This window comes from Puma concolor, chromosome C2, assembly GCF_028749965.1.
Source record: "Puma concolor isolate L17-30 chromosome C2, mPumCon1.1.hap2, whole genome shotgun sequence".
Lineage (NCBI taxonomy): Eukaryota > Metazoa > Chordata > Mammalia > Carnivora > Felidae > Puma > Puma concolor.
The window spans coordinates 65,807,343-65,832,116 of NC_141675.1; the positions used below are offsets into that span (position 1 = coordinate 65,807,343).

The 24,774-nt window shown below is 41.9% G+C and overlaps 2 protein-coding genes across 2 annotated transcripts in view; one reads left to right on the forward strand and one right to left on the reverse strand.

The window, feature by feature from the left end:
• NCEH1 (neutral cholesterol ester hydrolase 1) overlaps positions 1-24,774 on the reverse strand; it is a 61,255-nt gene that overhangs the window by 15,208 nt on the left and 21,273 nt on the right. Inside the window, exons 2-3 of the mRNA XM_025913862.2 lie at positions 4,335-4,563; positions 2,378-2,447 (exon numbers count right to left, since the gene is read on the reverse strand). Coding sequence (XP_025769647.1) covers positions 2,378-2,447; positions 4,335-4,563 — 299 coding nt within the window. The remainder of the gene's footprint in view (positions 1-2,377; positions 2,448-4,334; positions 4,564-24,774) is intronic.
• Positions 21,038-24,774, forward strand: part of ECT2 (epithelial cell transforming 2) — a 114,734-nt gene continuing 110,997 nt past the window's right edge. The window contains exons 1-2 of the mRNA XM_086674727.1: positions 21,038-21,164; positions 22,555-22,681. The gene's annotated coding sequence lies outside the window, so the exon portion shown is untranslated. The remainder of the gene's footprint in view (positions 21,165-22,554; positions 22,682-24,774) is intronic.

A 24,774-nucleotide genomic window follows, 5' to 3' on the forward strand; every position in this document is an offset into this window, starting at 1 on the left:
CTCACGGTGCCAAGTTAAGTAAGCCCAGTTTCCCTCCTTTTCTCGGGCTTTTGAGGATTTGAGGAGCTGGAGCTACACAGGAAACCACTGAAAAGTCCATGAGGCTGGTTCCTCAGTTCTGAGCTGTAGGGTCTAGCTCTATAATGGGGCTCAGCTATTTAAACAGCTCCTGCTTTTCTCTGGCCAGCTGCCCAGGCTAGATGATGCAATCCTTTACTTGAAGGTTCCTACATTATAAAACTGCACTGAGGGCCCTTGAGTGACCTGGGTGGTGTGTGGAGAGGCCAGGGAAGGCTGGGAGCTGTCCAGAGCTGTCTCGGAGGGCAAATCTGCTAAGGAGGAGCAATAACACTGCTCCGTGTGACTAAGTCTTCTGTTCCAGGATCACAGCTGCCCAAGTGACTTGGGACACCAGCCCTTCCCAGACCCTGCCGAAGAACAGATTCTCTTAGGTCTCAGATCTGGAGCAAGAGCACAGAGGGGATGAGCTATGGTGGAGAGAGGCAGAGGGAAGAAGAGAGCTGGATGAGCTCCTGGCGTGGAAAGTGGTTAATGTTATAATCTTGTCAGCTCAGCATTATCAGCTTTCTTCAATACTGGCTTGATATTGGATTAAAAATGTAGAGGGGCCTCAACACCTGGGTTTAATGCCTTACTCTATTTATGTAACTTGCTAGCTATGTAACCTTATGAAGGTTACTTAACTTCTGGGCTCTCAATTTCCTCATCTACGAGAAAAATAACAAAATACTTATCTTGGATGATTTATATGAGAATTAAGAAAGACTCCTTATTCATTCCTTCCGTAAATATTTATTGAATACTCACTATCTGCCAGGGATGTCTCCAGGCACTAATGATGAACAATGAACAAAACAGGGGCTCCTGGATGGCTCAGTCAGTTAAGCGTCAGACTTCAGCTCAGGTTATGATCTTGAAGTCTGTGAGTTTGAGCCCCTCATGGGGCTCTGTGCTGACAACTCAGAGCCTGGAGTCTGCTTTGGATTCTGTGTTTCCCTTTCTCTCTCTGCCCCTCCCCCACTCATGGTCTGTCTGTCTCTCTCTCTCTCTCAAAAATAAACATTAAAAAAAATTAAAACAAACAATGAACAAAACAGGCAAAAATCCCTAAAATCCCTCTCTTCATGGAACTTACTTAGTCTATTTCAACCTAGCACACTACACACATGATAAGTATTTATTATGTATTATATATTTATTATGGTCTGTCAGAGGTTGATGACAGTTCTGGAGGAAAATAAAACAGGAAAAGTGGGCTGCAATTTTAAATAGTATCAAGAAAAGCCTTGCTGATGGGGCGCCTGGGTGGCGCAGTCGGTTAAGCGTCCGGCTTCAGCCAGGTCACGATCTCGCGGTCTGTGAGTTCGAGCCCCGCGTCAGGCTCTGGGCTGATGGCTCAGAGCCTGGAGCCTGTTTCCGATTCTATGTCTCCCTCTCTCTCTACCCCTCCCCCATTCATGCTCTGTCTCTCTCTGTCCCAAAAATAAATAAACGTTGAAAAAAAAAAAATTTAAAAAAAGAAAAGCCTTGCTGAAAGGATGATATGTGAACAAAGGTCTGAAGGAGGAGAGACAATGTATGCAATAGCTCCGGCACATGCCTGCCACAGGACAGGTACCAGGATTTCTGTATTATTACTATCACCACAATTGCTATAATTATTAGTCATACTGTTATTAGTACTCTTAATAATAATGACAATAACGGCATTGACTGAGATTTGCTGAACACATTACATTTACAAGGTCTGAGATACAGAATGGAACTCCAGCAGAATGACTTTTCCAACTCTTAATTGGTTTTTAAATTTTATTTAAAAAAATTTTTTTAACGTTTATTCGTTTTTGAGAGAGAGAGACAGAGCACGAGCAAGGGAGGGACAGAGAGAGAGGGAGACACAGAATCCGAGGCAGGCTCCAGGCTCTGAGCTGTCAGCACAGAGCCTGAGGTGGGGCTTGAACCCACGAACCGCAAGATCATGACCTGAGCTGAAGCCGGATGCTTAACTGACTGAGCCACCCAGGCACCCCTGGTTTTAAATTTTAAAAGGTAGTAAACAAAATTATTTCCTGCAGATAACTGATCGTATATTTTCCTCAATTTCCGTTAATTCTTTTCAGAACTTTTCCAGAAGTTTTCAAAACTAAAATAAAAAGATAATTCAAGGTGTTATAAAACTAGTTCAAGAAATTCTACGTTATATCAGAAAATCATTTTGTGTGACCTTGGGCAAATCCCTTCATCTTTCTGGATCTGTATTTTGCACTTTATTTTACTTACAAAGTACAGTAACTAGATGGTTATCTAAGATCCCTTCTTAAAAATTATTTTTTTATGACTAGCATTAATTACTTACTCAATGGAGACAATGACAGCATTCAATTCTTCAGCCATTGCTGTGCACAGTTCATCATAATACCTGATTTCTAAAAGAGACAAAGGAACAATCATTATTAAACAAGTTACTTAACACTGTCCATTCTTAAATTCTGCTAATCGTGGATTGCTCTTAGACTTGCACTTAAGTTATTAATAATAAAAACCATAAAAAGCAAATATCGAAATATGTATCATTAATAGGGTTACATATACAAATGCAAAAATTAAGTCTGGTTTCTGATAAAATGCAATTAGTATAAAATAACAGGACATCCATATTAGGTTACCTTTGAATGCGTTTTTAACTAAGTAGCCATTGATTTCATAATAGGCTATGTGAAATGCACCAAATTCTGATTTTGTAGCTCTTCAAACATACGTGTTTTCAAAAAACACTGCAGATGAAGAGTTACCTCCTTAGAACTACATAATTTTTCTGTTTTAATATCTTTATTTGCTGCAATTCAATTGAATTCTTCCAATTTGAAGAACAGGATATTTTGTTTAAACCAACAAATAAAAAATAGAATTTTAGGAAGTCTTAGCATTCTTAGAAACAGGATCCAAAGGGGTGCAGTGACAAACAATTTTAATACATAAAAGTTGAATCCCTTAGGTCTTATTTCAATAAACTAAGAGATGAATTTGCCTACAGAGAGCCAAATATTACTTTAATTATACATTTTTCAAGGCAGTCTTAGAACCAGAAGTTTAGTAACTACATAACCACCTGCAGAGAGCCCACAGCCCGAGCTCTTCCTCTGGCAGGAGTGATCAGTCAAAATTACGGGGAAAAGGCCATGTGAACTCATAATCCATGCCATTTCCAGCATTTACACTTCTTGGTCTCCATGGAATGTCTCACTGGGCAAGTGTCCAATACTATATAGATTGCAATCATTTGTTACTCCCTTTTGTGTTCTCATCCCCTAGCACACATTAGGGTAACCAAAAGTGTAAGATTGTACATAACTATTTGAGTTTTTCTACTGGAAGTCCTGTACCCCCAGAGAACCCCTCAGTCCTGGGCAAACCTACTTACTCAGTAAACATCTGTTGAAAACTTGAGCAAATCCATGAAATCAAAGAATAAATAATGACTATGAAATGGGATTACAAGAAAAAGTTATACTTCTTTGGCCTTTGCCACATTAAACAAATGTTATATAAAAACACAAACTGGAACAAGTTGTCATTGCCTTAAACCTAGGGGATGCCAAAAGCTTTGGGCTAACGATGCGGTAGTAGCTCCATGATGACAGGCAGAGATAAGGCCCTTACTTCCTCCTTGGTATTCTTTCCGCCAGGCTGCTCCACTTGGCTGCCTGCCATTTTGAATGTGTTCTGCTCATGAAAGTTATCCGACACCAACAAGAATATTCTTGAATTTTGCAGCATTGTTTCCTTTTAAGGGTGGTACACCCTTTATAGCTTCATCTTTGGTTTCATAAGCAGATGGAACGTGGATGAGTTAATGTAGGTATTCAGAAACACTTGTCCTATTTCATAGAAAAATGTCTTCAAACACAAGTTGGCAAAAGAGCTGCAGATAATTTCCTCATATTCCGGCCCAGCGAAACTTCAACTTGTCTTGGTGGAGAAAGCTATTGTCAGCCCTTCACATCAGTTAGCCTATGATTTCGGTCACAGGAAATATTTTCAAAACAGTGGGCCTGAATTAACAAGCAGTAAACAGGTGGGCAAAACCTTTATGTATGTAGGGTAATCATAGAATCAATCATCAAAAACCAGGACCCTTTTGAGTGCGAAAAGGGGACACTATTAACAATCCTGCTGGGATAATAGAGGTAGCTGAGACTGTCCAGGGGAACCAAGTCAAATGGCCCTTACCCAATAAGGAAGTCAAACTCAATCACACATCCCTCCCAGGGCCAACCACAATCCCAAACAACCTGAAGGTGACCAGGACATACTTGCACTGGCTAAAGCCCAGCCTCCTCCATGGATGTAAACAACGCTGCGTTTCAAAGGCTCTTCTGGCTTTGGGGAGCCCTCAAACACTCTGACCTCCACACCGTCAAAGTCAGTATCGGTCACCTTCACCTGAGGAGACGACCAGGCGCTTTTCTTGCCAAAAGAAACGATGATAAAATTCAGTGCGAGCAGATGATGGCTCAGGCCCAGGTAGTGGATCAGGTTGCTCTGCAGGGAGAGGGAGGGAACACAGAGGGAGGGTATGAGTCAACTCCACCACCACCAGAGCCACACTCACCCACTCTTGGTGTTTGAATTCCTACAAGCAGCTGACAGAACTCTTGAGGACCCACTGCCCACTTTTAATACGGTAACAAATTATATTTACTTTTTGCTTTTAGAGCCTGCAAAGTATTTTCATACATGAGATCTGATTTTTCAGATTAGCTCTGAGAGGGAAATTGGACAGGTATCATCAGTCCCATTTTACCAAGATGGCTTAGAAATTAAACATGACCGTTTGGCTGGATAAGTGGTAGTTCTAGGACTGAACACTAAGACTTGTGCATTTTAGGATTTAGTCCTTTTCCTCCTCCTCTCCATCAGCAATCACAGGTCCAATAACACACTAGGAATCGAGGAAGAATACTTTATCTAAATGCAAATAAAAGAGAGAGAAGTTTTATATTTACTATAGGTATCTTTAAAGTGTTTTGTAGCTTATATACTTAAGTGTGTTGGTTGTTTTGAGAGTAGAAGAAAGAAATGAGTGTGGGAGAGGCAAACAGCCAGTTAACTCTGGTTTCAGCACTGAGAAGCAGAACACCTCAGACGTTACCAGGAGCTTTTCAGAAATGTGCAAAGAACATACAGTCTGCCATCACTTGTCCTTTGAACCTGAGGGCATTGAGCTCTGCATTAAGTGTCTGCAGGAAGTTACTTGGTTGGAGAAAGAGCAAAGAGAGGAGACCCAAGTCATCCACCCAGCAAAGACCCTACAGAGTATATTCCCCTCTTTGTACTTTAAAAAAAAAAATGTTTATTTATGTTGAGAGAGACCAAGAGCATGAGCAGGGGAGGGGCAAAGAGAGAAGGAGAGAAAAAAAAAAAAAAAAAGAGAGAGAAGGAGAGAGAGAGAATCCCAGGCAGGCTCCACACAGCCTGAGCCTGGTGTGGGGCTCAATCCTGTGACTGTGGGACCATGACCTGAGCCAAAATCAAGAGTCAGACAGTCAACTGACTGAGCCACCCAGGCACCCCTCAACCTTTCCACTTCTTATACAAGGTCTTCCTATTGAGTAGACTTATCAAACTAACCTCTCAGTAAGACTTAATGGCCACGGTTCAAAGCCAGATAACTGGAAGCCATGTGGCAGCAAGTGACTAGTCCAACTAGTGTCCAACAAGTGTCAAAAAGAGGCAGGAAACTTTCCTGACACTGGTGCATGAATTTAGATACTATATCTCCTCTTCTCCAACCTAGGAAAGAAGGACAGCTAGAGAGTAACAGTGCCCTTCTGGAAAATATGAAACATAACGCCGATGATTAGTGAAACATTTCATGTCATCATAAGATCAAGAAACAATGTTACTAGAAGAAATCAGGACTATATAAAGTCTGTGATGCACCATAATGCAGCTCCCAGAATAGGCATGCAGCACGCTCGTGTGCCTTGAAGAGGGTACACGCGTACTAGAATACTGATCCCCTCAGCCCCTGAGGAGCTAAGCTCCAGAGAGCCCTTTACCCCAATGTCCCATATAAAGTATTATTATTATATACGTATGCCTGGCCATGAAGTGAGCTGGAAAACGCTGCATTATAACACCATGAACCAATGTTTATGAAAAACAAGAACAAGAGGCCATTAATCTAACCACGAAGAGCTATTTCAGTAATTTCATTAATATTTGTTTGCTGGCAATATAGGCAGCAGAGCAAATAAATATTAATAAAATAATTCAACTTCTATATGTATCAGTTGCCCAATTTACTGAAAAAGTTAAAACAACTGATAGTGTTTTTTTAAAGCTTATTTATTTTCAGAGAGAGAGAGAGAGAGAGAGAAAGAGGGAGAGAGAACACATGTGCGAGTGGAGGAGGTACACAGAGAGAGAAAGAATCCCAAGCAGGCCCTGTGCTGTCAGAGTAGAGCTCTATGCAGGAGTCATTTGCAGGAGTCAAATGATCCCACAAACTGAGATCATGACCTTAGCTGAAATCAAGAGTTGGATGCTTAACCGACTGAGACACCCAGGCACCCCACAACTGATAGTGCTCTTGCTATGAAATAAAGTGTGATAGGAAATAAATTCACATGCACAGTGGGGCCCAGTTGGTTAAGCATCCAACTTCAGCTCAGGTCGTGATCTCACAGTTCTTGAGTTTGAGCCCTGCATCAGGCTCTGTGCTGACAGTTCAGAGCATGGAGCCTGCTTCAGATTCTGTGTCTCCCTCTCTCTGTCCCTCCCCCATTCACTCACGCTCTTTCTCTGTCAAAAATAAGTAAACGTGAAAAATATTTTAATTTAAATTAAAAAAATTCACATGCACAGAATTCTAATTCTAACCAAATCCAATTTGGCAAATTGGATAAAGGTAATCATCGTTTGAGTTTTGTGGTAAAATGTCAGTCTTACTGAGGGTATACTGACTTCTGCCAGGACGTAGCCAAGAATCACTGCATTCACTAAGATTCTAGAGTTCACACAAAAAGCTCTTGTCAATATCGTTATCAATTAATAGAGAACACACAGGATCCATCCCATTTCTTGCAGGACAAGTAGCATGATAGCATGGACTAAGGAAATATGAACAAACCAATGGCAGGCTTGAGTCTGTTACTTTCTGGACTATTTTTTTTAAGTTGAGTGAAGACTATTCAATACTTTAAACAAATCATATATGAGTTTCTTCAATTATAGGAAAGCTGCAAAAGAGGTGAATTGTCTCTCTAAGACAGATTAGAGAAGATGGCTCATTTTATTTTATTTATTTTTTTTATTTTTTTTTTTTTAAATTTTTTTTTTCAACGTTTATTTATTTTTACAACAGAGAGAGACAGAGCATGAACGGGGGAGGGGCAGAGAGAGAGGGAGACACAGAATCGGAAACAGGCTCCAGGCTCTGAGCCATCAGCCCAGAGCCCGACGCGGGGCTCGAACTCCCGGACCGCGAGACCGCGAGATCGTGACCTGGCTGAAGTCGGACGCTTAACCGACTGCGCCACCCAGGCGCCCCAAGATGGCTCATTTTATAGAGAACCCACCTCGGGTTTCCTTCATGCACTGCATGCTCTGAATGCATGCAATCTTGACTCAATTTGCCCATGCCTTTCCAAAAATACCTCTACCGTGTCAGATTGCTTGCATGAACAGAATTTCTCAACAACTATCTGCATTGTTCACCATACTGTCAGGGTGGCGCAGGGGCAGGAGGGTTGACTCAAGAAGGGGTAGTTTATATGGAGAAAAACAGATAAGCAGATAGGAATAAGAAAGGGTCAGAGAGGTGCTAAAATAAAATAAAATAAGTAAATACAATTTTATTTCTTGCATCCTTGCGTTTGTGAAGTGAGATTCAGATCCATCTCCAAAAACATTGCAAATTAACAGTTTTCTGAAACCTCTTTAGAAGTAGCTGGAAAATTTCAGTAGCACAAAGAAGCAGGCCAAATGTTAAGAGCCCCACAGGTTAAGAATTGACCAATTCTTGGCAAGTTCTTGAAGTACTTTAGGGCAGTGCTATAGATCTTAAAACTTGCCCCCATAACCATTCTAGGATTTAGAAGAGAAATTCTACCTGAGGAGATGGAAGGGGTGAAGGGTCATTACTCATTACACCTCAGTGGAACCAGACACAACAAAATAGGTGGGCCACTGGCTCCCTACCCAGGTATGATGGCCAAAGATCAAAGGACAAGCAAGAATCAAAGGAAGCCATGTACCTGGTGGCTCAGTAGTTATGTATCTGACTTTGGGTCAGGTCATGATCTCAGGGTTTGTGAGTTCAGTCCCACGTCAGGTGACCTCAAGTCCCGGCTTCAGTGAGCCCTGCTTCTCTCTCACTTTCTCTCTGCCCCTCCTGGGATTCTCTCTCTCTGCCCCAAGCTCATTTGCTCTCTCTCTCTCTCTCTCTCTTGCTCTCTCTCTCTCAAAAAACAAATAAAAGAATCAAAGGAAGCCAAGCAGAAACTGTACTCCGTTTCTCAATATACAAGTTAGTTATTATGTTTGTGAATAGGGTTGTTCTCTGTTAATTCATTCAACATGTAAATTATGAGATATATTCCAAGGGCAGGGAAGCTTAACGTGGAGAGACAACCTTTCCGGAGCTTGGGGAAATAGAAGAGAACAAAGATTTGTAAATGAATAGCTGATGTTAGCTAAGCAATACAAGCACTAAGAGAGATCTAGATAAAGAATTATTTGTTTGTTCTTCCTGGGATGAAATCCAGTAAGGCTTCTAGCCTAAACGGTGGGTTAATGGAAGAGGAAGCATGGGTAGCAAAGAAAAGGGTCGGAAACCAAGATGTGAAAGTATTGGGCAAGTGCTCTAATTCAGATACATACGGGAAGGTCAGGTAAACAAGGGAAGCGAAGGCAGGGGGAACATGGAAATAAAAGGCTAAATCTAAGAGGCATGGATAGCAGGCACCAAGGTCAACAGCACAGACTCCAGACCTAGAGTGCCTGAGTGAAAAGCCCAGTTCCTCCACTTACCAGCGGTGGGATCTTGGGCATCCCAATACTAAACCTGTGTCTTGAGTTCTCATCTAAAGACAGAAATATAATACTAACTACTTCAAAAGATTGTTGTGAAGCTTAAAACAGGCAAAAACACCTAGAGTAGCACCTGGCACATACTAAGCCTTATATGGGTTAACTGTTATTATTATACCCCTGATTCAGCAGGTCATTGCATGAAGAAACGTGAGCCCAAGGACTGTCCAGTATCTCTAGGGAACCTGGGACTATCATTTTTCCTATTATGTACATTTGTTACGAGGACCGCACTGATGACCAAGTTCTGAAATTATTATGGGGTAAACAGATGTAAAATAATTGTCTCTACAAAGTTCATTTGTATGCTCATGTCAAAGGGGGAAAGGGGAAACTGGGGAAAAGCTATAGTACACTGACAATACCAATGCATCAGTAACTTAGCCTGGGTTTCAATTTCAACACGAACCAACCACATTAAATACTTAAAATATCTACTGTAACTCACTACCTGCCTCATCTCCCATATTCAAAGGTTTAAATTCTGTCAGTGGTTCTCCCAACTTTACCAGTGATGGCCATTTTATCCTGCAAACACCTTTTAAATTCTCCTAGGCAGATTCTGTTCAATTTCGTACTACAGGAGAAAAAAAAAATTCATGGAATATCTGCATGAAAATTTGTGGTCATGTTTTTTTAAACATGCTAAAGTTTGCGTGTATTTTTAAATGCAGATTTTTTATTGACATGCAAATTATATGCCTCACATTTAAGCCCTCTGTAGGGATCACATGCGATTCACTAATGCAGAACTCTTGTTCTACAGGAAAACATAAGGCCTGTGGCAAGAAACTACCGAAGGTCATATAAGTATACTTCAAGTATTAATTAGGCACTTACTGTATTAAAGACTCTGCTACATCCTCTAAGAATGCAAAGGTCAGTAAAAGATGGACTGAGAACTTTAGTTCAGAATTTAAATCTTCACTGATTCCCTCCCTTTCCCCAAATTTCCATCTCTCCTTAAAACTTTCATAGTTCTCTGAACTTTCTCTAAGACTTTAACTTTTAAGAAAAATCCTCTGATTTTAAAGCATTGATTCAATTTTTTTTTAATTTGCATACAAAACAAATCATGCCTGCAGGCCAGATTAGGACTAAGGACTACCAGATGCAAATTCCGATGTAGAGGTAACCTGGTCCTACGGAAGGTACAGCTGGAAAGATGTAGCAGGTAAATTAATTCCCTTAAGTACAGGCCCTAGTTGTCAATGGTGAAACAGCAAAGATTTTTGGACACTTTTTTTTTTTTTTTAAAGATTTGATTTTTAAGTAATCTCCACACCCAACATGGGGCTCAAACTCACAACTCCTCAATCAGGAGTCATATGCTCCCCTGACTGAGCCAGCCAGGCACCTCGGACATGTTTTTTTGTAATGAGACTATACTTTGGGAAGAATTTTAGCTGTGGTATAGATAATAGATTGGCGAGAAAAGAGATTGGAGACAGAGGTAACAGCTGTAAGAATTTGGCAACTGTCTGCCGGAAAGAAAAATGAAGGTCTGCCCCTGGAGAATACAGAGGAGGAAACTATACCAAAGAGATCACTGAGGCAGAGTTGATGGAAAGATAAGTTCCATTTCAGAATTATTCCCCCTAAAGTCAGCAGAATATCTAGGCAGATGGGTCCAAAATTGCAGGCAGTAAATGTATAGTCAGAGATCCAAGGGGCTGACGCCTGGAGAAAGAACTCAGAAGTAACTATTAATAACTCAAACAACCTACAAATATGCAAACATGGGAACATCCTAGGGATGTTCACAACAGATGATTATGAAAGGACACAGAAATTTCAAAAATAGAGATGTGGTACCTTTAGTACAAAGGTATGTGACCCAGCCTAGAAGAGAAGAGACAGAGGCTATCCAAAGAGGCTGCCTGGGCACACAGCATCAGCTAAGTTGAAGTGAGTTTTAATAGATGCTCAGTTGGCTGGAGACAGGGAGGAGGGCGGGAAAAGGCATGCAGATATATGTGGCTGTGGGGCAGGCGTTCCACACTTCCCTCTCCTGCCCACCACCCACACTTTCAGTATCACTTTCCTCCAACAGGGGCAGAAAATCATCAAAGTCTTCTTTCCTAGTCCCACCCAGATTACAAAGGATAAACATATTCCCTCTCCCTTGCTGGGGCTGGATCTCCATTTTGACCCAACTCTGATGAAAGGATAGGGCTGTCTGAACACCATTCCTGGGAGGCTTTAGGCCATACAGTAAATTCCACCAGTAAATTCCATCAGGGAAGTCAGTTTTGCTGAGGGAAAGCAGGAATTGTAAAGCTGAATAGAATAAAGACTGAAATCTTGGGAACACCATCTGTTAACACAGCTGGGAGGCAGAAGAGAAAGAACCAATCATTAAAAGATTACCCCACCCCACCCCCTGCAAAAAAAAAAAAAAAAAAAAAAAAAAGAGGAAGAATTCATTGTTAGCATGGCAAGAGAGACAAGAGACTGAAGAAGTTAAAGGGGAAGAGAGTTTCAAGAAAAAGCAAGTTGTTAAATGCCTGTGGAAAGACCAAATCAGTCACGGGTGTTGGCAGTGGGGTCATGGGATCATTGGCGAACCTAGTAAGTACTATTTAGTCAGAGATAAGGGGCTGGGAGCCAGATTGTAATGGGTTGCAAAGTGAGAGTGAAGAAATAGAGATAGTGAAGGCAGAGGAGTACTTTCACAGCTGAGATTAGGGAAGCAGTCAGACAATAAACAGGCTGAGGGAGAGTAAACAAAACCTGTTTTGTTTTGTTTTAGGTGAGAGACTTGAGCCCGGTGGTAAGGAAAGAGCCTGTGAATAAGGGGGGGGGGGGGCGGTGGGGAATGACAAGTGAATTGAGACCCTAGAGGAAGAAGAAAGGATCTGCTGGCAAAGAAATGGAAGGGTTGGCCTTGGGGGAGGCTGTAGCAGGTGAGCTTAGAGTAGGCAGGGAAAGAAGCGGAGATAAATCTCTCAATGGAAGCTGACTTCTGTTGAGATTGATTCTGTCTTTACCCCAAAGAAGACAGGGGTTTTTCATAGATCAACCTCTTTGAAGGCAATTCATTACAGCTTGGCTCGAAGCCCTGAATCTCTGGCAAAAAACAGGCCTTACTGGGTTCACCAATGACCTACCTACTTGGCCTCTCTGTAGGCAGTTAACAACAATTTGCTCTTCCTTGACACTCTCTTCTCCCCTTAACTTCAATATCTTGTCTCTCTTACCATACTAATAATTAACTGACATCAGGGTCAATAGCTTGAAATTGGCCATGATGGTAATATGCACATCACAGAAATCAGCAATAGCTACAAATCAGGGTTCCCTCAATTCCGGTTCCCCCTTCCATCCCACAGAGGACACTCCATCACTCTATTTCACCCCTTCTCCTTCCCTACTCATCCAGAGGATAGCATAGTGTTTTACAGTGCAGACTATGAGGTCAGTTGGCCAACATTCAATCCTGGCTCTGACACTTACTAGTTGGGTGATTCTTAACAAGTCAGCAAACCTCCGTGTGCCTCAGTTTCTTTACCTGTAAAATTGGAAGTGATCATAATATCTACTCTACCGTGTTTTTTAAAGGATAGCTGGCATAACAGAATATAAGTGCTCATAGTGTTGCCTCTTTTTATTTGCTTATGTCAGGCCTTCACAGCATTTCAGTCTGCCGTATAATATAGTCTTGCTCCATCAGCGAGGAAGAGCCAGGCTAAATCACCAGCTGCATGTTCCTAAACTGGGGGATATACAAGGACTTCAAGGCAGCAGAGCTCTTTAACTGATAGAAACCCCATCTTCCTAGGTATTTCATGCTTCTTGGTGCAATTGTGAATCGGATCAGTTTTTTTATTTGTCTTTCTGTTGCTTCATTATTAGTGTATAAGAATGCAACTGATTTCTGTACATTGATTTTGTATCCTGCGACTTTGCTGAATTCATGTGTCAGTTCTAGCAGACTTTTGGTGGAGTTTATCAGATTTTCCAAGTATAATATCATGTCATCTGCAAAAAGAGAAAGCTTAACTTCATCTTTGCCAATTTTGATGCTTTTGATTTCCTTTTGTTGTCTGATTGCTGATGCTAGAACTTCCAACACTATGTTAAACAACAGCGGTGAGAGTGGACATCCCTGTCGTGTTCCTGATCTCAGGGAAAAAGCTCTCAGTTTTTCCCCATTGAGGATGATGTTAGCTGTGGGCTTTTCATAAATGGCTTTTATGATGTTTAAGTATGTTCCTTCTATCCCGACTTTCTCGAGGGTTTTAAGAAAGAATGCTGAATTTTGTCAAATGCTTTTTCTGCATCGATTGACAGGATCATATGGTTCTTATCTTTTCTTTTATTAATGTGATGTATTGCATTGATTGATTTGCAAATGTTGAACCAGCCCTGCATCCCAGGAATGAATCCCACTTGATCATGGTGAATAATTCTTTTTATATGCTGTTGAATTCGATTTTCTAGTATCTTATTGAGAATTTTTGCATCCATATTCATCACGGATATTGGCCTGTAGTTCTCTTTTTTTACTGGGTCTCTCTCTGTCTGGTTTAAGAATCAAAGTAATACTGGCTTCATAGAATGAGTCTGGAAGTTGTCCTTCCCTTTCTAGTTTTTGGAATAGCTTGAGAAGGATAGGTATTATCTCTGCTTTAAATGTCTGGTAGAACTCCCCTGGGAAGCCATCTGGTCCTGGACTCTTATTTGTTGGGAGATTTTTGATAACTGATTCAATTTCTTCACTGGTTATGGGTCTGTTCAAGCTTTCTATTTCCTCCTGTTTGAGTTTTGGAAGTGTGTGGGTGTTTAGGAATTTGTCCATTTCTTCCAGGTTGTCCAGTTTGTTGGCATATAATTTTTCATAGTAGTTCCTGATAATTGTTTTTATTTCTGAGGGATTGGTTGTAATAGTTCCATTTTCATTCATGATTTTATCTATTTGGGTCATCTTCCTTTTCTTTTTGAGAAGCCTGGCTAGAGGTTTATCAATTTTGTTTATTTTTTCAAAAAAACCAACTCTTGGTTTCATTGATCTGCTCTACAGTTTTTTTTTTTTAGATTCTATATTGTTTATTTCTGCTCTGATCTTTATTATTTCTCTTCTTCTGCTGGGTTTAGGGTGTCTTTGCTGTTCTCCTTCTATTTCCTTTAGGTGTGCTGTTAGATTTTGTATTTGGGATTTTTCTTGTTTCTTGAGATAGGCCTGGATTGCAATGTATTTTCCTCTCAGGACTGCCTTCACTGCATCCCAAAGTGTTTAGATTGTTGTATTTTCATTTTCGTTTGTTTCCATATATTTTTTAATTTCTTCTCTAATTGCCTGGTTGACCCATTCCTTCTTTAGTAGGGTGTTCTTTTTGTAAAATATCTGTATGCTGAAAACTATAGAAAGCTTATGAAGGAAATTGAAGAAGATATAAAGAAATGGAAAAACATTCCATGCTCATGGGTTGGAAGAATAAATATTGTCAAAATGTCAATACTACCCAAAGCTATCTACACATTCAATGCAATCCCAATCAAAATTGCACCAGCATTCTTCTCGAAGCTAGAACAAGCAATCCTAAAATTCATATGGAACCACAAAAGGCCCCAAATAGCCAAAGTAATTTTGAAGAAGAAGACCAAAGCAGGAGGCATCACAATCCCAGACTTTAGCCTCTACTACAAAGCTGTCATCATCAAGACAGCATGGTATTGGCACAAAAACAGACACATAGACCAATGGAATAGAATAGAAACCCCAGAACTAGACCCACAAAAGTATGGCCAACTAATCTTTGACAAAGCAGGAAAGAATATCCAATGGAAAAAAGACAGTCTCTTCAACAAATGGTGCTGGGAGAACTGGACAGCAACATGCAGAAGGTTGAAACTAGACCACTTTCTCACACCATTCACAAAAATAAACTCAAAATGGATAAAGGACCTGAATGTGAGACAGGAAACCATCAAAACTCTGGAGGAGAAAGCAGGAAAATACCTCTCTGACCTCAGCCACAGCAATTTCTTACTTGACACATCCCCAAAGGCAAGGGAATTAAAAGCAAAAATGAACTATTGGGACCTCATCAAGATAAAAAGCTTCTGCACAGCAAGGGAAACAATCAACAAAACTAAAAGGCAACCAACGGAATGGGAAAAGATATTTGCAAATGACATATCGGACAAAGGGCTAGTATCCAAAATCTATAAAGAGCTCACCAAACTCCACACCTGAAAAACAAATAATCCAGGGAAGAAATGGGCAGAAAACATGAATAGACACTTCTCTAAAGAAGACATCCAGATGGCCAACAGGCACATGAAAAGATGCTCAGTGTCGCTCCTCATCAGGGAAATACAAATCAAAACCACACTCAGATATCACTTCATGCCAGTCAGAGTGGCCAAAATGAACAAATCAGGAGACTATAGATGCTGGTGAGGATGTGGAGAAACGGGAACCCTCTTGCACTGTTGGTGGGAATGCAAATTGGTGCAGCCACTCTGGAAAACAGTGTGGAGGTTCCTCAAAAAATTAAAAATAGACCTACCCTATGACCCAGCAATAGCACTGCTAGGAATTTACCCAAGGGATACAGGAGTACTGATGCATAGGGCCACTTGTACCCCAATGTTTATAGCAGCACTCTCAACAATAGCCAAATTATGGAAAGAGCCTAAATGTCCATCAACTGATGAATGGATAAAGAAATTGTGGTTTATATACACAACGGAGTACTACGTGGCAATGAGAAAGAATGAAATATGGCCTTTGTAGCAACGTGGATGGAACTGGAGAGTGTGATGCTAAGTGAAATAAGCCATACAGAGAAAGACAGATACCATATGTTTTCACTCTTATGTGGATCCTGAGAAACTTAACAGAAACCCATGGGGGAGGGGAAGGAAAAAAAAAAAGAGGTTAGAGTGGGAGAGAACCAAAGTATAAGAGACTCTTAAAAACTGAGAACAAACTGAGGGTTGATGGGGGGTGGGAGGGAGGGGAGGGTGGGTGATGGGTATCGAGGAGGGCACCTTTTGGGGTGAGCACTGGGTGTTGTATGGAAACCAATTTGACAATAAACTTCATATATTGAAAAAAAAATTAAAAACAAACAAAAAAAAACCTGAGAAAAACTGAGGGTTGATAGGGGGGTGGGAGGTTGGGGAGGGTGGGTGATGGGTATCGAGGAGGGCATCTTTTGGGATGAGCACTGGGTGTTGTATGGAAACCAATTTGACAATAAATTTCATATATTAAAAAAAAAAAAAAAAAAAGAAACCCCATCTTCAAGGCTTCTTTACAAGAAAAGGCTATGATGAATCAGTTTGCATTATCCCTGCCTTGAAATTCTTTGAACAAGGGCAGAAAGGGTTAAGGAAAAAGGACTGAGAAGAAAGAACACAGACTTTACATAGAGACAAGTCCTGGTTCTCTTGTTTATTAGCTATATGACCTGGGCAAGCTTCCTAAGTTCTCTGGGCCACAGTTGCCCAGATAAAAAGAGGGGGAAAGTACACATGAGGAGTAAATCCACATTACCTATTGTTGTCCCCTCTCTCTGGAGGTCCTGAATTGACAGAACCCCATCTGGCTAAGGACCCTTCCCACGCCTGACCTTCCTCCAAGTTTCTCTCATTTCTTTTAGTCAGCATTATTTTTATAAAAAACAAACAAAAAAAGGAAAGAAAAACAACTTCTGTCTCACAGAGTGGGCATGGACCAAAAGAGTTCAGTTTGGGGCCCTGTCGTACTCTCTCCATATACCCAAACACTGGAGAGAATTATTAAGCAAGCCTGTGAAGCACAAATATAATTATGTAACAGTAGGACTCTGATGAGATTACTTTATTACAAAATTTCAAATTGGTTTAGTGTCATATCCAAGGATTTCATTACAGGCTACAAAGCAAACCTGAGGAGAATCTCACTGCTGCTAAATTAGCAGGGTAATCTAGAACCGCAGGGTCTGACACCCTAGCCCTTTCGCCCTAAAACCTTCACTTTGTTCTCACACTCCCAGGGTGGAAATTCAGTCTGGGGGAGCACAGAAAAGGACAGGCTTGTCTCTTTCCAGTTCCTAAAACCTTTTGTTTCTTTTTTACTATGACACAGAAGGCAAACATTTCTTTAAAAAAACTTTTTCTTAATGTTTATTTTATTTCTGAGAGTGAGAGAGAGAGCGAGCACACAAGGTGGGAGGGGCAGAGAGAGAGGGAGACACAGAATCATCACAGAGCTGATAAGCTGTCAGCACAGAGCCCGATGAGGGGCTCAAACCCATGAACCGTGAGATCATGACCTGAGCCGAAGTTGGATGCTTAACCGACTGAGCCACACAGGCGCCCCAAGACAAACACCTCTACATCAGAAAAGCACTTGCTTAGCTCCAAAAGCCTCCTATATTCTCTCAGGGTATGTCAAGGGGAATAATAGCTCACATGTACTGATGTTTGCTCTCTGCCAGTCTCTGTTCTCAGTGTGGGGGAGTCTTGGACCAAGTGTGGGTCCTGTCAGTCACCCAAGGTCACACAGGCAAGAAGTGGTGAGCTGAATTTGAACTCGACACTCCGATTCCAGAACTCTTAACCTCCAGAACTTCCAAAGGACACTCATGAGTCAATGTAGTTTGCAACCCATATCATAAAACCATAAGATTTTACATCTGGAGTGAATATTTAGCCTCCCCTAAAACACAAAAGGAAACTAATCTCAGGGTCAGCTGCTCTAGCATAGTCTGGCCTTGACACTTGGGCTGAAGAGACACCCCCATCTTCCCCTTTCCTCTTCCAGCTCTCCCTTACCGGCACATTTCTCTCGTGACACCTCTTTCTAGCTCACTCTTCTTTGCCTTCCAAACACATGCTTGTGACAGTTGAAAGGAGACTTTAAAAACTTACTTTGAGTTCTTTTTCAGTCACATTTCTGTTATCTCTAACAGCAATAACTAACTGTGAACTCCTTGGGAGAAGGTCTGAGTCCTGGGGATCTAATTTCTTTTTGCCAGTGCCTCATGTACAGCTGGTCATAAACAAATGTCCTTCCTGAGGCTACTCATGCTGCTAAAAGCCTCCCTTGACTGCCAGGACAAGAGGCATTTGTTTTCATTGGAGTGTTCCAAATAGCAGCTGACTAAAGGCAACAGAAAAGAATTAAACTTGGAAACAAAACCTCCCAGACTCCCTTCTGCTGTATGGCAATCCAGGGCTTGCCCACTCACACCCCTTGCTTGACTTCACAAGGGTGTTGCACAGGACACCCCAGAAGCTGGGGTCATCTTCTGCTTTACGGAAAATGCGGCCAGCAGCACATTAGATGTGACCTTTGAAAACGGGTTCTTAAATGGCATGTAAATCCAAAAGATAAGGCAAATGATTTTTATAGGTATCTACAGACGTCTGAAGGGTCAGATTCAGATGGTCATTATAATAAATTAAGACTCCTTTGTGCACAGAGTGTGATTGTAACAGATTAATGCATGCTATGTGAAATATTTAAATTATAAAAATTATAATACTCTTTTGTACAACGCTTTACAGCTTAGAGCCGCTTGCACTTTCACCACTTTGATCTCACGAGGACCTGTGAAGTAGGAAGAGCAGGTATTGTGCTCATTTTATGCTCATTTGAGGCTGAAAGAAGTTAAAAGCCTTCACCAGGATTATAAAGCTCAAGAAAGCAAGTACTGGAACCCAAACGCCCAACTGACTGACCCATCATTCTCAGGGTTATGACTCAGAGCTCAGACAAAAATCAGTAACCAAGCCACTACAGAGCCTCTCACACCACACAAGTTTTGAACACTTAAGAGTGAAAGGTTTAAAAGCAGGGTGGGGAAGGGAAGTAGGTCAGGAAAAGTATCCCAAACTCTACTCCGCCAGAGGCATTCTTGCCAGCAGATCTGCCAGGCTGGTTCACGGTCAACGTAAACAGTACCTAAGAAAACTAACAACAGTACAAAGCTTTAATAGCAACTGGAATTTCTACACCCAGCAGTTTCAAGTTAAGGTAGTTCAGTCCCTCCTTGGCCCATGTGTCCCAGAGGCTCAAGAAGGCAGGCACAGGCCACTGTGATAGAATGTGGAGTCCCTAAAAATGGAGGTTTCACATCTACCCCAGGAGAAGCCTCTCACTTTAACACTCAGGAAACAGGAAAAATTTACTACTCCTTACACACAGTCAGTCAAGATCCACAATCACAAATGTATTTAATATTTAAAATATTAAGTTAAAATAAAAATATCTATACAACAGATAACTATATTGCCCTCCCGAGGTGAATTTATAGGGTAGATATCCTATTACAAGGAAAAGGCTATGGATCTATTTTTCATCTACTTGTTCAGCAAACATTTGAATGTTTACTGTGTTCCAGACACCAAGACTGGTAGGGAGATGAGGGGAAATACGAAGGTAGGCTCCATCTTTAAGAAGCTGATGGTGTATAAGGTGGATATATACCGTGCAATGCAATAGTGTGATAAATACCAGAGATACAGACACAGAGAAAGAAGTAAAAATTTCCACCCAGAGGAGTCTGCAACGGGTTTGCAGCGTGGGAGACATTTGGGCTGTGTCTTTAAGAACAAATAATAACTTGCCAGGAGAAAAGGGGGAAGAACATTCCACCCAGTGGAATAATAATAGAACACACAAAGGTGAGGGAGAGAAAGGCTTATTGGAAAGTTGGGATGGACTACTGTCCTGTGGTCCTGAGAAGAACAGGGTTGGCCCTGTATTTTAAAATACCAAAATAGTCTTAATTCGATGAGTTTGCATCTGGTCTTTATGATACTTTTAAAGAACATCTGTTCCCCCCACCCTTACCCTATCCCCAGGACAAAACCCAGGGAAGCCAAAGTATGGCTCCACTTAGAGAGATAGCTCCCAACTGAAGAGACAAAAGGAATTTGGTTCACCAATAGATTAGCAAATTATTGATTTTTTAAAAATTTACCTGTTTTTAAGAGGTTTTTAAGAACTAGTTCTTTTATCTCTTAACTCTATTATCGCCATTAAATAATCATAGAAGCTGTCCAGTCCAAGGCTTCAAAGGGTGGTCCATAGACTGGCAGCATCTGAATGCAAATTCTTGTGTCAACTCTCCCTATTAAATTAGTGTCTCTGGGGGTGGGCCTTAGGAATCTCCCCAGGTAGTTCTTTTCCATGTTAAAGTTGGGAAATGCTGGCCTAGCTCAAAGTGTAAAACGGTGTTTCATTAGACAGGTTTTGTCTCAGGTCTTTTTGTTTTGTGTTTAATGTCACCTCTACGCCCAACGTGGCACTTGAATCCACAACCCTGAGATCAAGAGTCATATGCTCTACGGACTGGGCCAGCCAGGTGCCCTTTCAGCCAGGTGCCCCTAGACAGTTTTATTGTTACTGATTTTCTTTGCAACAGTAACGGGTGAACAAGTTTGAGACAAGGTTGCTAAGATCAGGGCTTGCGGTGACAAGGCACCGTTAAGTTTGAAGGAGCACTGCTGGCCTCAAGATCGACTTGTCCCTTTTATCCTTCGAGACACCTCCACTGTGAAGTCCCCCTCCCACACCCCCAACACCCACCCCAGCGGCCCCTGCTCGCGGAGAACAAAGCTCTTTCCTCCCGGGCAGGCCAGGCGCTCTGTGCGACGACACCGCTTGAACGCATCTCCACTGCCGCACCTGTCCTTTCTCCGAGCGAGGTTTGCCCTGCGTCTGTCTCCCCCGTGAACTCTGAGCGCAGAAACCGGGTGGGGCCCTCCGCGCACACGAGCGCCCAGGCGGGCGGGGCGCGCAGTGGCTGCGCACCGAGGAACGCTGCGGAGAGGGCGTGAGGTCGCCTGAAGGCCGCGGGGACAGGGGGCAGGGGAGGCGTCTACTTCCTACCAGCCTGGCTGACTCACAGCCACAGCAGCCGGCGGGTTTGGTGCAGGCGCTGAGTCACAAGCCCACCCCACCCAGTTCCCGCCGTCTCGTCCGCCGGCCCCTCGCCCCGCCCCCAGCGGCTGGGAGGCCAGTGCCCCCTTCACCTCTAACCCTCATCCTCCAACGTGGCAGAGCCAGGGAACAGGAACCTCCGGAGCCCCGCCAGGAGGCGGAGGTAATGAGGGAAGGAGGCGCGAGGAGGGGGGACTGACAGGCAGTGGTCACTTGTCAGAGGAGCCCAGGCCCCGGCAGAAGAGTGCACCCAAGTCTAAAGTGCCTTTAGGGTGAGCCGGCCGCGCTCTGAAATGCCCAGTCCTTGCCCTCAAAGCTGCAGAAGCGGCGTGATCCGAAAGAGGTCAGTTAATCAGGAATTTCAGATTCTGGGAAAGAAGTCCAATGACCTCTCTAAGATCTTGTCAAAATCCATGAGCTCACCAAGGAGGGATACGCGTGGACCTTACAGGCTGAGGACCTGACAAGGTGGGAGCCGGAGGAGAAAGAGGAAGAAGATAAGGTGGAGTCTAATGACGAGGGTCTATCTCTGAAATGTCAAATAATGACACTCTGAAGTGTCTCAAGATGCAGAGAAATAAGAGGGGACAGAAATGGAGAAGGAGAAAGAAAATGAAAGAAAAGAAACACTAAAATAGTTTAAAGTATTGTTGAACTTCAAAGTAACAATAATATGACAATGTGATATAAACAATAAATATGATAAAATAACAATGTGAACCTATTCATACATTCCTAAATCATGTTAAAGGTGAACAATCAGATCCTGGCCAGCCCCTTGGTTTCAAATTTGACTTTCATTTTGTTTGTTTGTGTTTTTTTTTTTTTAATTTTTTTTATGTTTTTATTTATTTTTGAGACAGAGAGAGACAGAACATGAGCAGGGAAGGGGCAGAGAGAGAGACACACACAGAATCGGAAACAGGCTCCAGGCTCTGAGCGGTCAGCACAGAGCCCGATGCGGGGCTCGAACTCACAGACTGTGAGATCATGACCTGAGCCGAAGTCGGACGCTCAACCGACTGAGCCACCCAGGCGCCCCTGTTTGTTTTTGTTTTTAAAGTTTATATGTTTATTTTGAGAGAGAGAGAGAGCATGAGAGGGGTAGGGAGAGAGAGAATTCCAAGCAGGCTCCACATTGTCAGCACAGAGCCCGACACAGGGCTCAATCTCACATAGCAGGAGATCATGACCTGTGCTGAAATCAAGAGTTGAACACTCAACTGACTGAGCTGCCCAGGCACCCCTTGATTTTCATTCTGAACACAATATATCCAAAAGTGTTAAAGAAGGAGTTAAACTTGAGATGATTTTTTTCATGATCTCTTCTAGGAGTATTGGAAATTAGGGTTTATAAAGGTTATCAAGTAGGTATGAAGTGAAGAATTTCATTTTGAAATGCTTTTCCTGTGCTATCACACTACACATGGAATACCCAAGCCCAAACTGAGTAGGTCCTAAGTGCTTAATTTTTCAGCTCCTTTAGCCCTGAAATTTCCTAGTGCAGAAAAAGCATAACTCAAGAAAAACGGTCGTTTTTTTTTGTAATCCAGAGATCGTCAACTTTACACTGCAGAAGAAAGAAGGCCTGTGTTGGCGATCAGGACACTACCGTTAATGAGGCCAGGAAAACCACCGATCCAAGAGTGTGCCCCCATCTCCAGCTCAGAAGTGGAAAAGGTTTGTTTGCATTAGTTGTGCCTTCGTTATTTTCCTATGTAAATATAAAATGGTGCATGATCACATTATGCTTGAGGATAGACTGGCAGATAGCAGTTAAGGATTTTCAGGAAAAACATATTTAATTCAAAGCCCCTAGCTTTGGGAAACCTGGGTGGCTCAGTCGGTTAAGTGTCCAACTCTTGGTTTCAGCTCAGGATCTCACAGTTTATGGGTTCAAGCCATCAGGCTCTGTGCTGACAGCAAGGGGCCTGCTTGGAGTTCTCTCTTGCTCTCTCTCTGCCCCTCCCCCACTTGGTCTCTCTCTCTCTCTCTCTCTCTGTCTCTCTCTCTCTCAAAATAAATAAACATTAAAAAAATTTAAGGGCACCTGGGTAGCTCAGTCGGTTAAGCATCCGACTTCGGCTCAGGTCATGATCTCGTGGTTTGTGAGTTTGAGCCCCATGTCGGGCTCTGTGCTGACAGCTCAGAGCCTGGAGCCTGCTTTGGATTCTGTGTCTCGCTTTCTCTCTGTCCCTCCCCTGCTCACGCTCTGTCTCTCTCTGTCTCAAAAATAAATAAAACAAAAATAAATAAAAAATAAATAAAAAAATAAATAAAATAAATAAAATAAATAAAAAAATTTTTTTAATTTAAAAAAATCAACAAAAGTTTAAAAAAATAAAAAAAGACTCTTAGTTTCTTTTGTGGGTTTGAATTGTATGCAACCAGCAATTTGCAAAGAAACATAAGTATAGGGGTTATTTACCACTGTGGTGTTAACAAGACTTTGTATTATCAAACATTTTCCTTCTCTCATGCAGTGTATTGGATAAATAAGGTGCCTAACGTATTTTCTTTCTGGTAAAGCTGTGCTGAAAGTTACCGTTTCATCATTCTTTCATAACTTAAAATGAATAGAATAATTAAATAAAAATGAATGAAGTTAATATTTGTGCAGGCGACAGTTCTTTGTCTGAAGCCATGTATGCAACCACACTAATCATGAGGATGCATTTGTTCACTGCTTCATATCACTGCCTGGCACACAGTGCGTATACAACAAACACTTGTGGAATGAATGAGTGTCCAAAATCACACTTAGAAGTATGTATTTAATGGTTGAAATGCTTGAAAAAGTGCTCTCCATACATTGGAAACTATTTACTGAGACATGCGTTACTGGGTCTCCTAAGATTACTAAAACTAGTTTTACCAAGAACATCAAATCTAGAAAATGTCAGAAGACTGCAAACAAAATTGGAAACGGAGCACCAAAGTGAGATTATTCAGGTACTCTATTAACCAGAACAAAACAAAACAAACAAACAAAAAACTATATATCTGGGAAAGCCAATCAAATCAACTTCTTAGGACAATTAATGATAACTCAATCTAGTTCTGATGTCTGGTGGGTTTCATTGGAAAGTTAAGCCATGTTAACATAAGAAGTCAACCAAATACTGTCTAGTCTATGTGCAATTCTGTAGAGAAATCCCAGTAGTTGGAACTCAGTTTCACAGAGGACCATTAAAGATCCATCCCCCAGGAGCTTGTAAAGCACCTCTCTTGACCTAATTCTCTCTAATCTGGGTCTCAGCTCTCATTTGTTCATACATCTTTCCTCACCAAATCCCTTTCTGAAGGACTCAATCCTTACTAACTTATACGGGATACAAATAAAAGTGCAATTTTAAATTTTTTTTTTTCAACGTTTATTTATTTTTGGGACAGAGAGAGACAGAGCATGAACGGGGGAGGGGCAGAGAGAGAGGGAGACACAGAATCGGAAACAGGCTCCAGGCTCTGAGCCATCAGCCCAGAGCCTGACGTGGGGCTCGAACTCACGGACCGCGAGATCGTGACCTGGCTGAAGTCGGACGCTTAACCGACTGCGCCACCCAGGCGCCCCACAAGTGTAATTTTAAAACCTAAAGGGCCTACCTATATACTCTCTCTTTTTGGAAAACTGAGGAAATGGATGCCCAGAGAGATGGGGAGACAAACCCCCAACCATCCAGGTCAGTGGATTACCAGCTACAAGTTTTTTCACTACATCTCTATTGAAAAAAGTTCCAATTCACCTCAAAAAGTTTCTGAGACACTAACTTTTC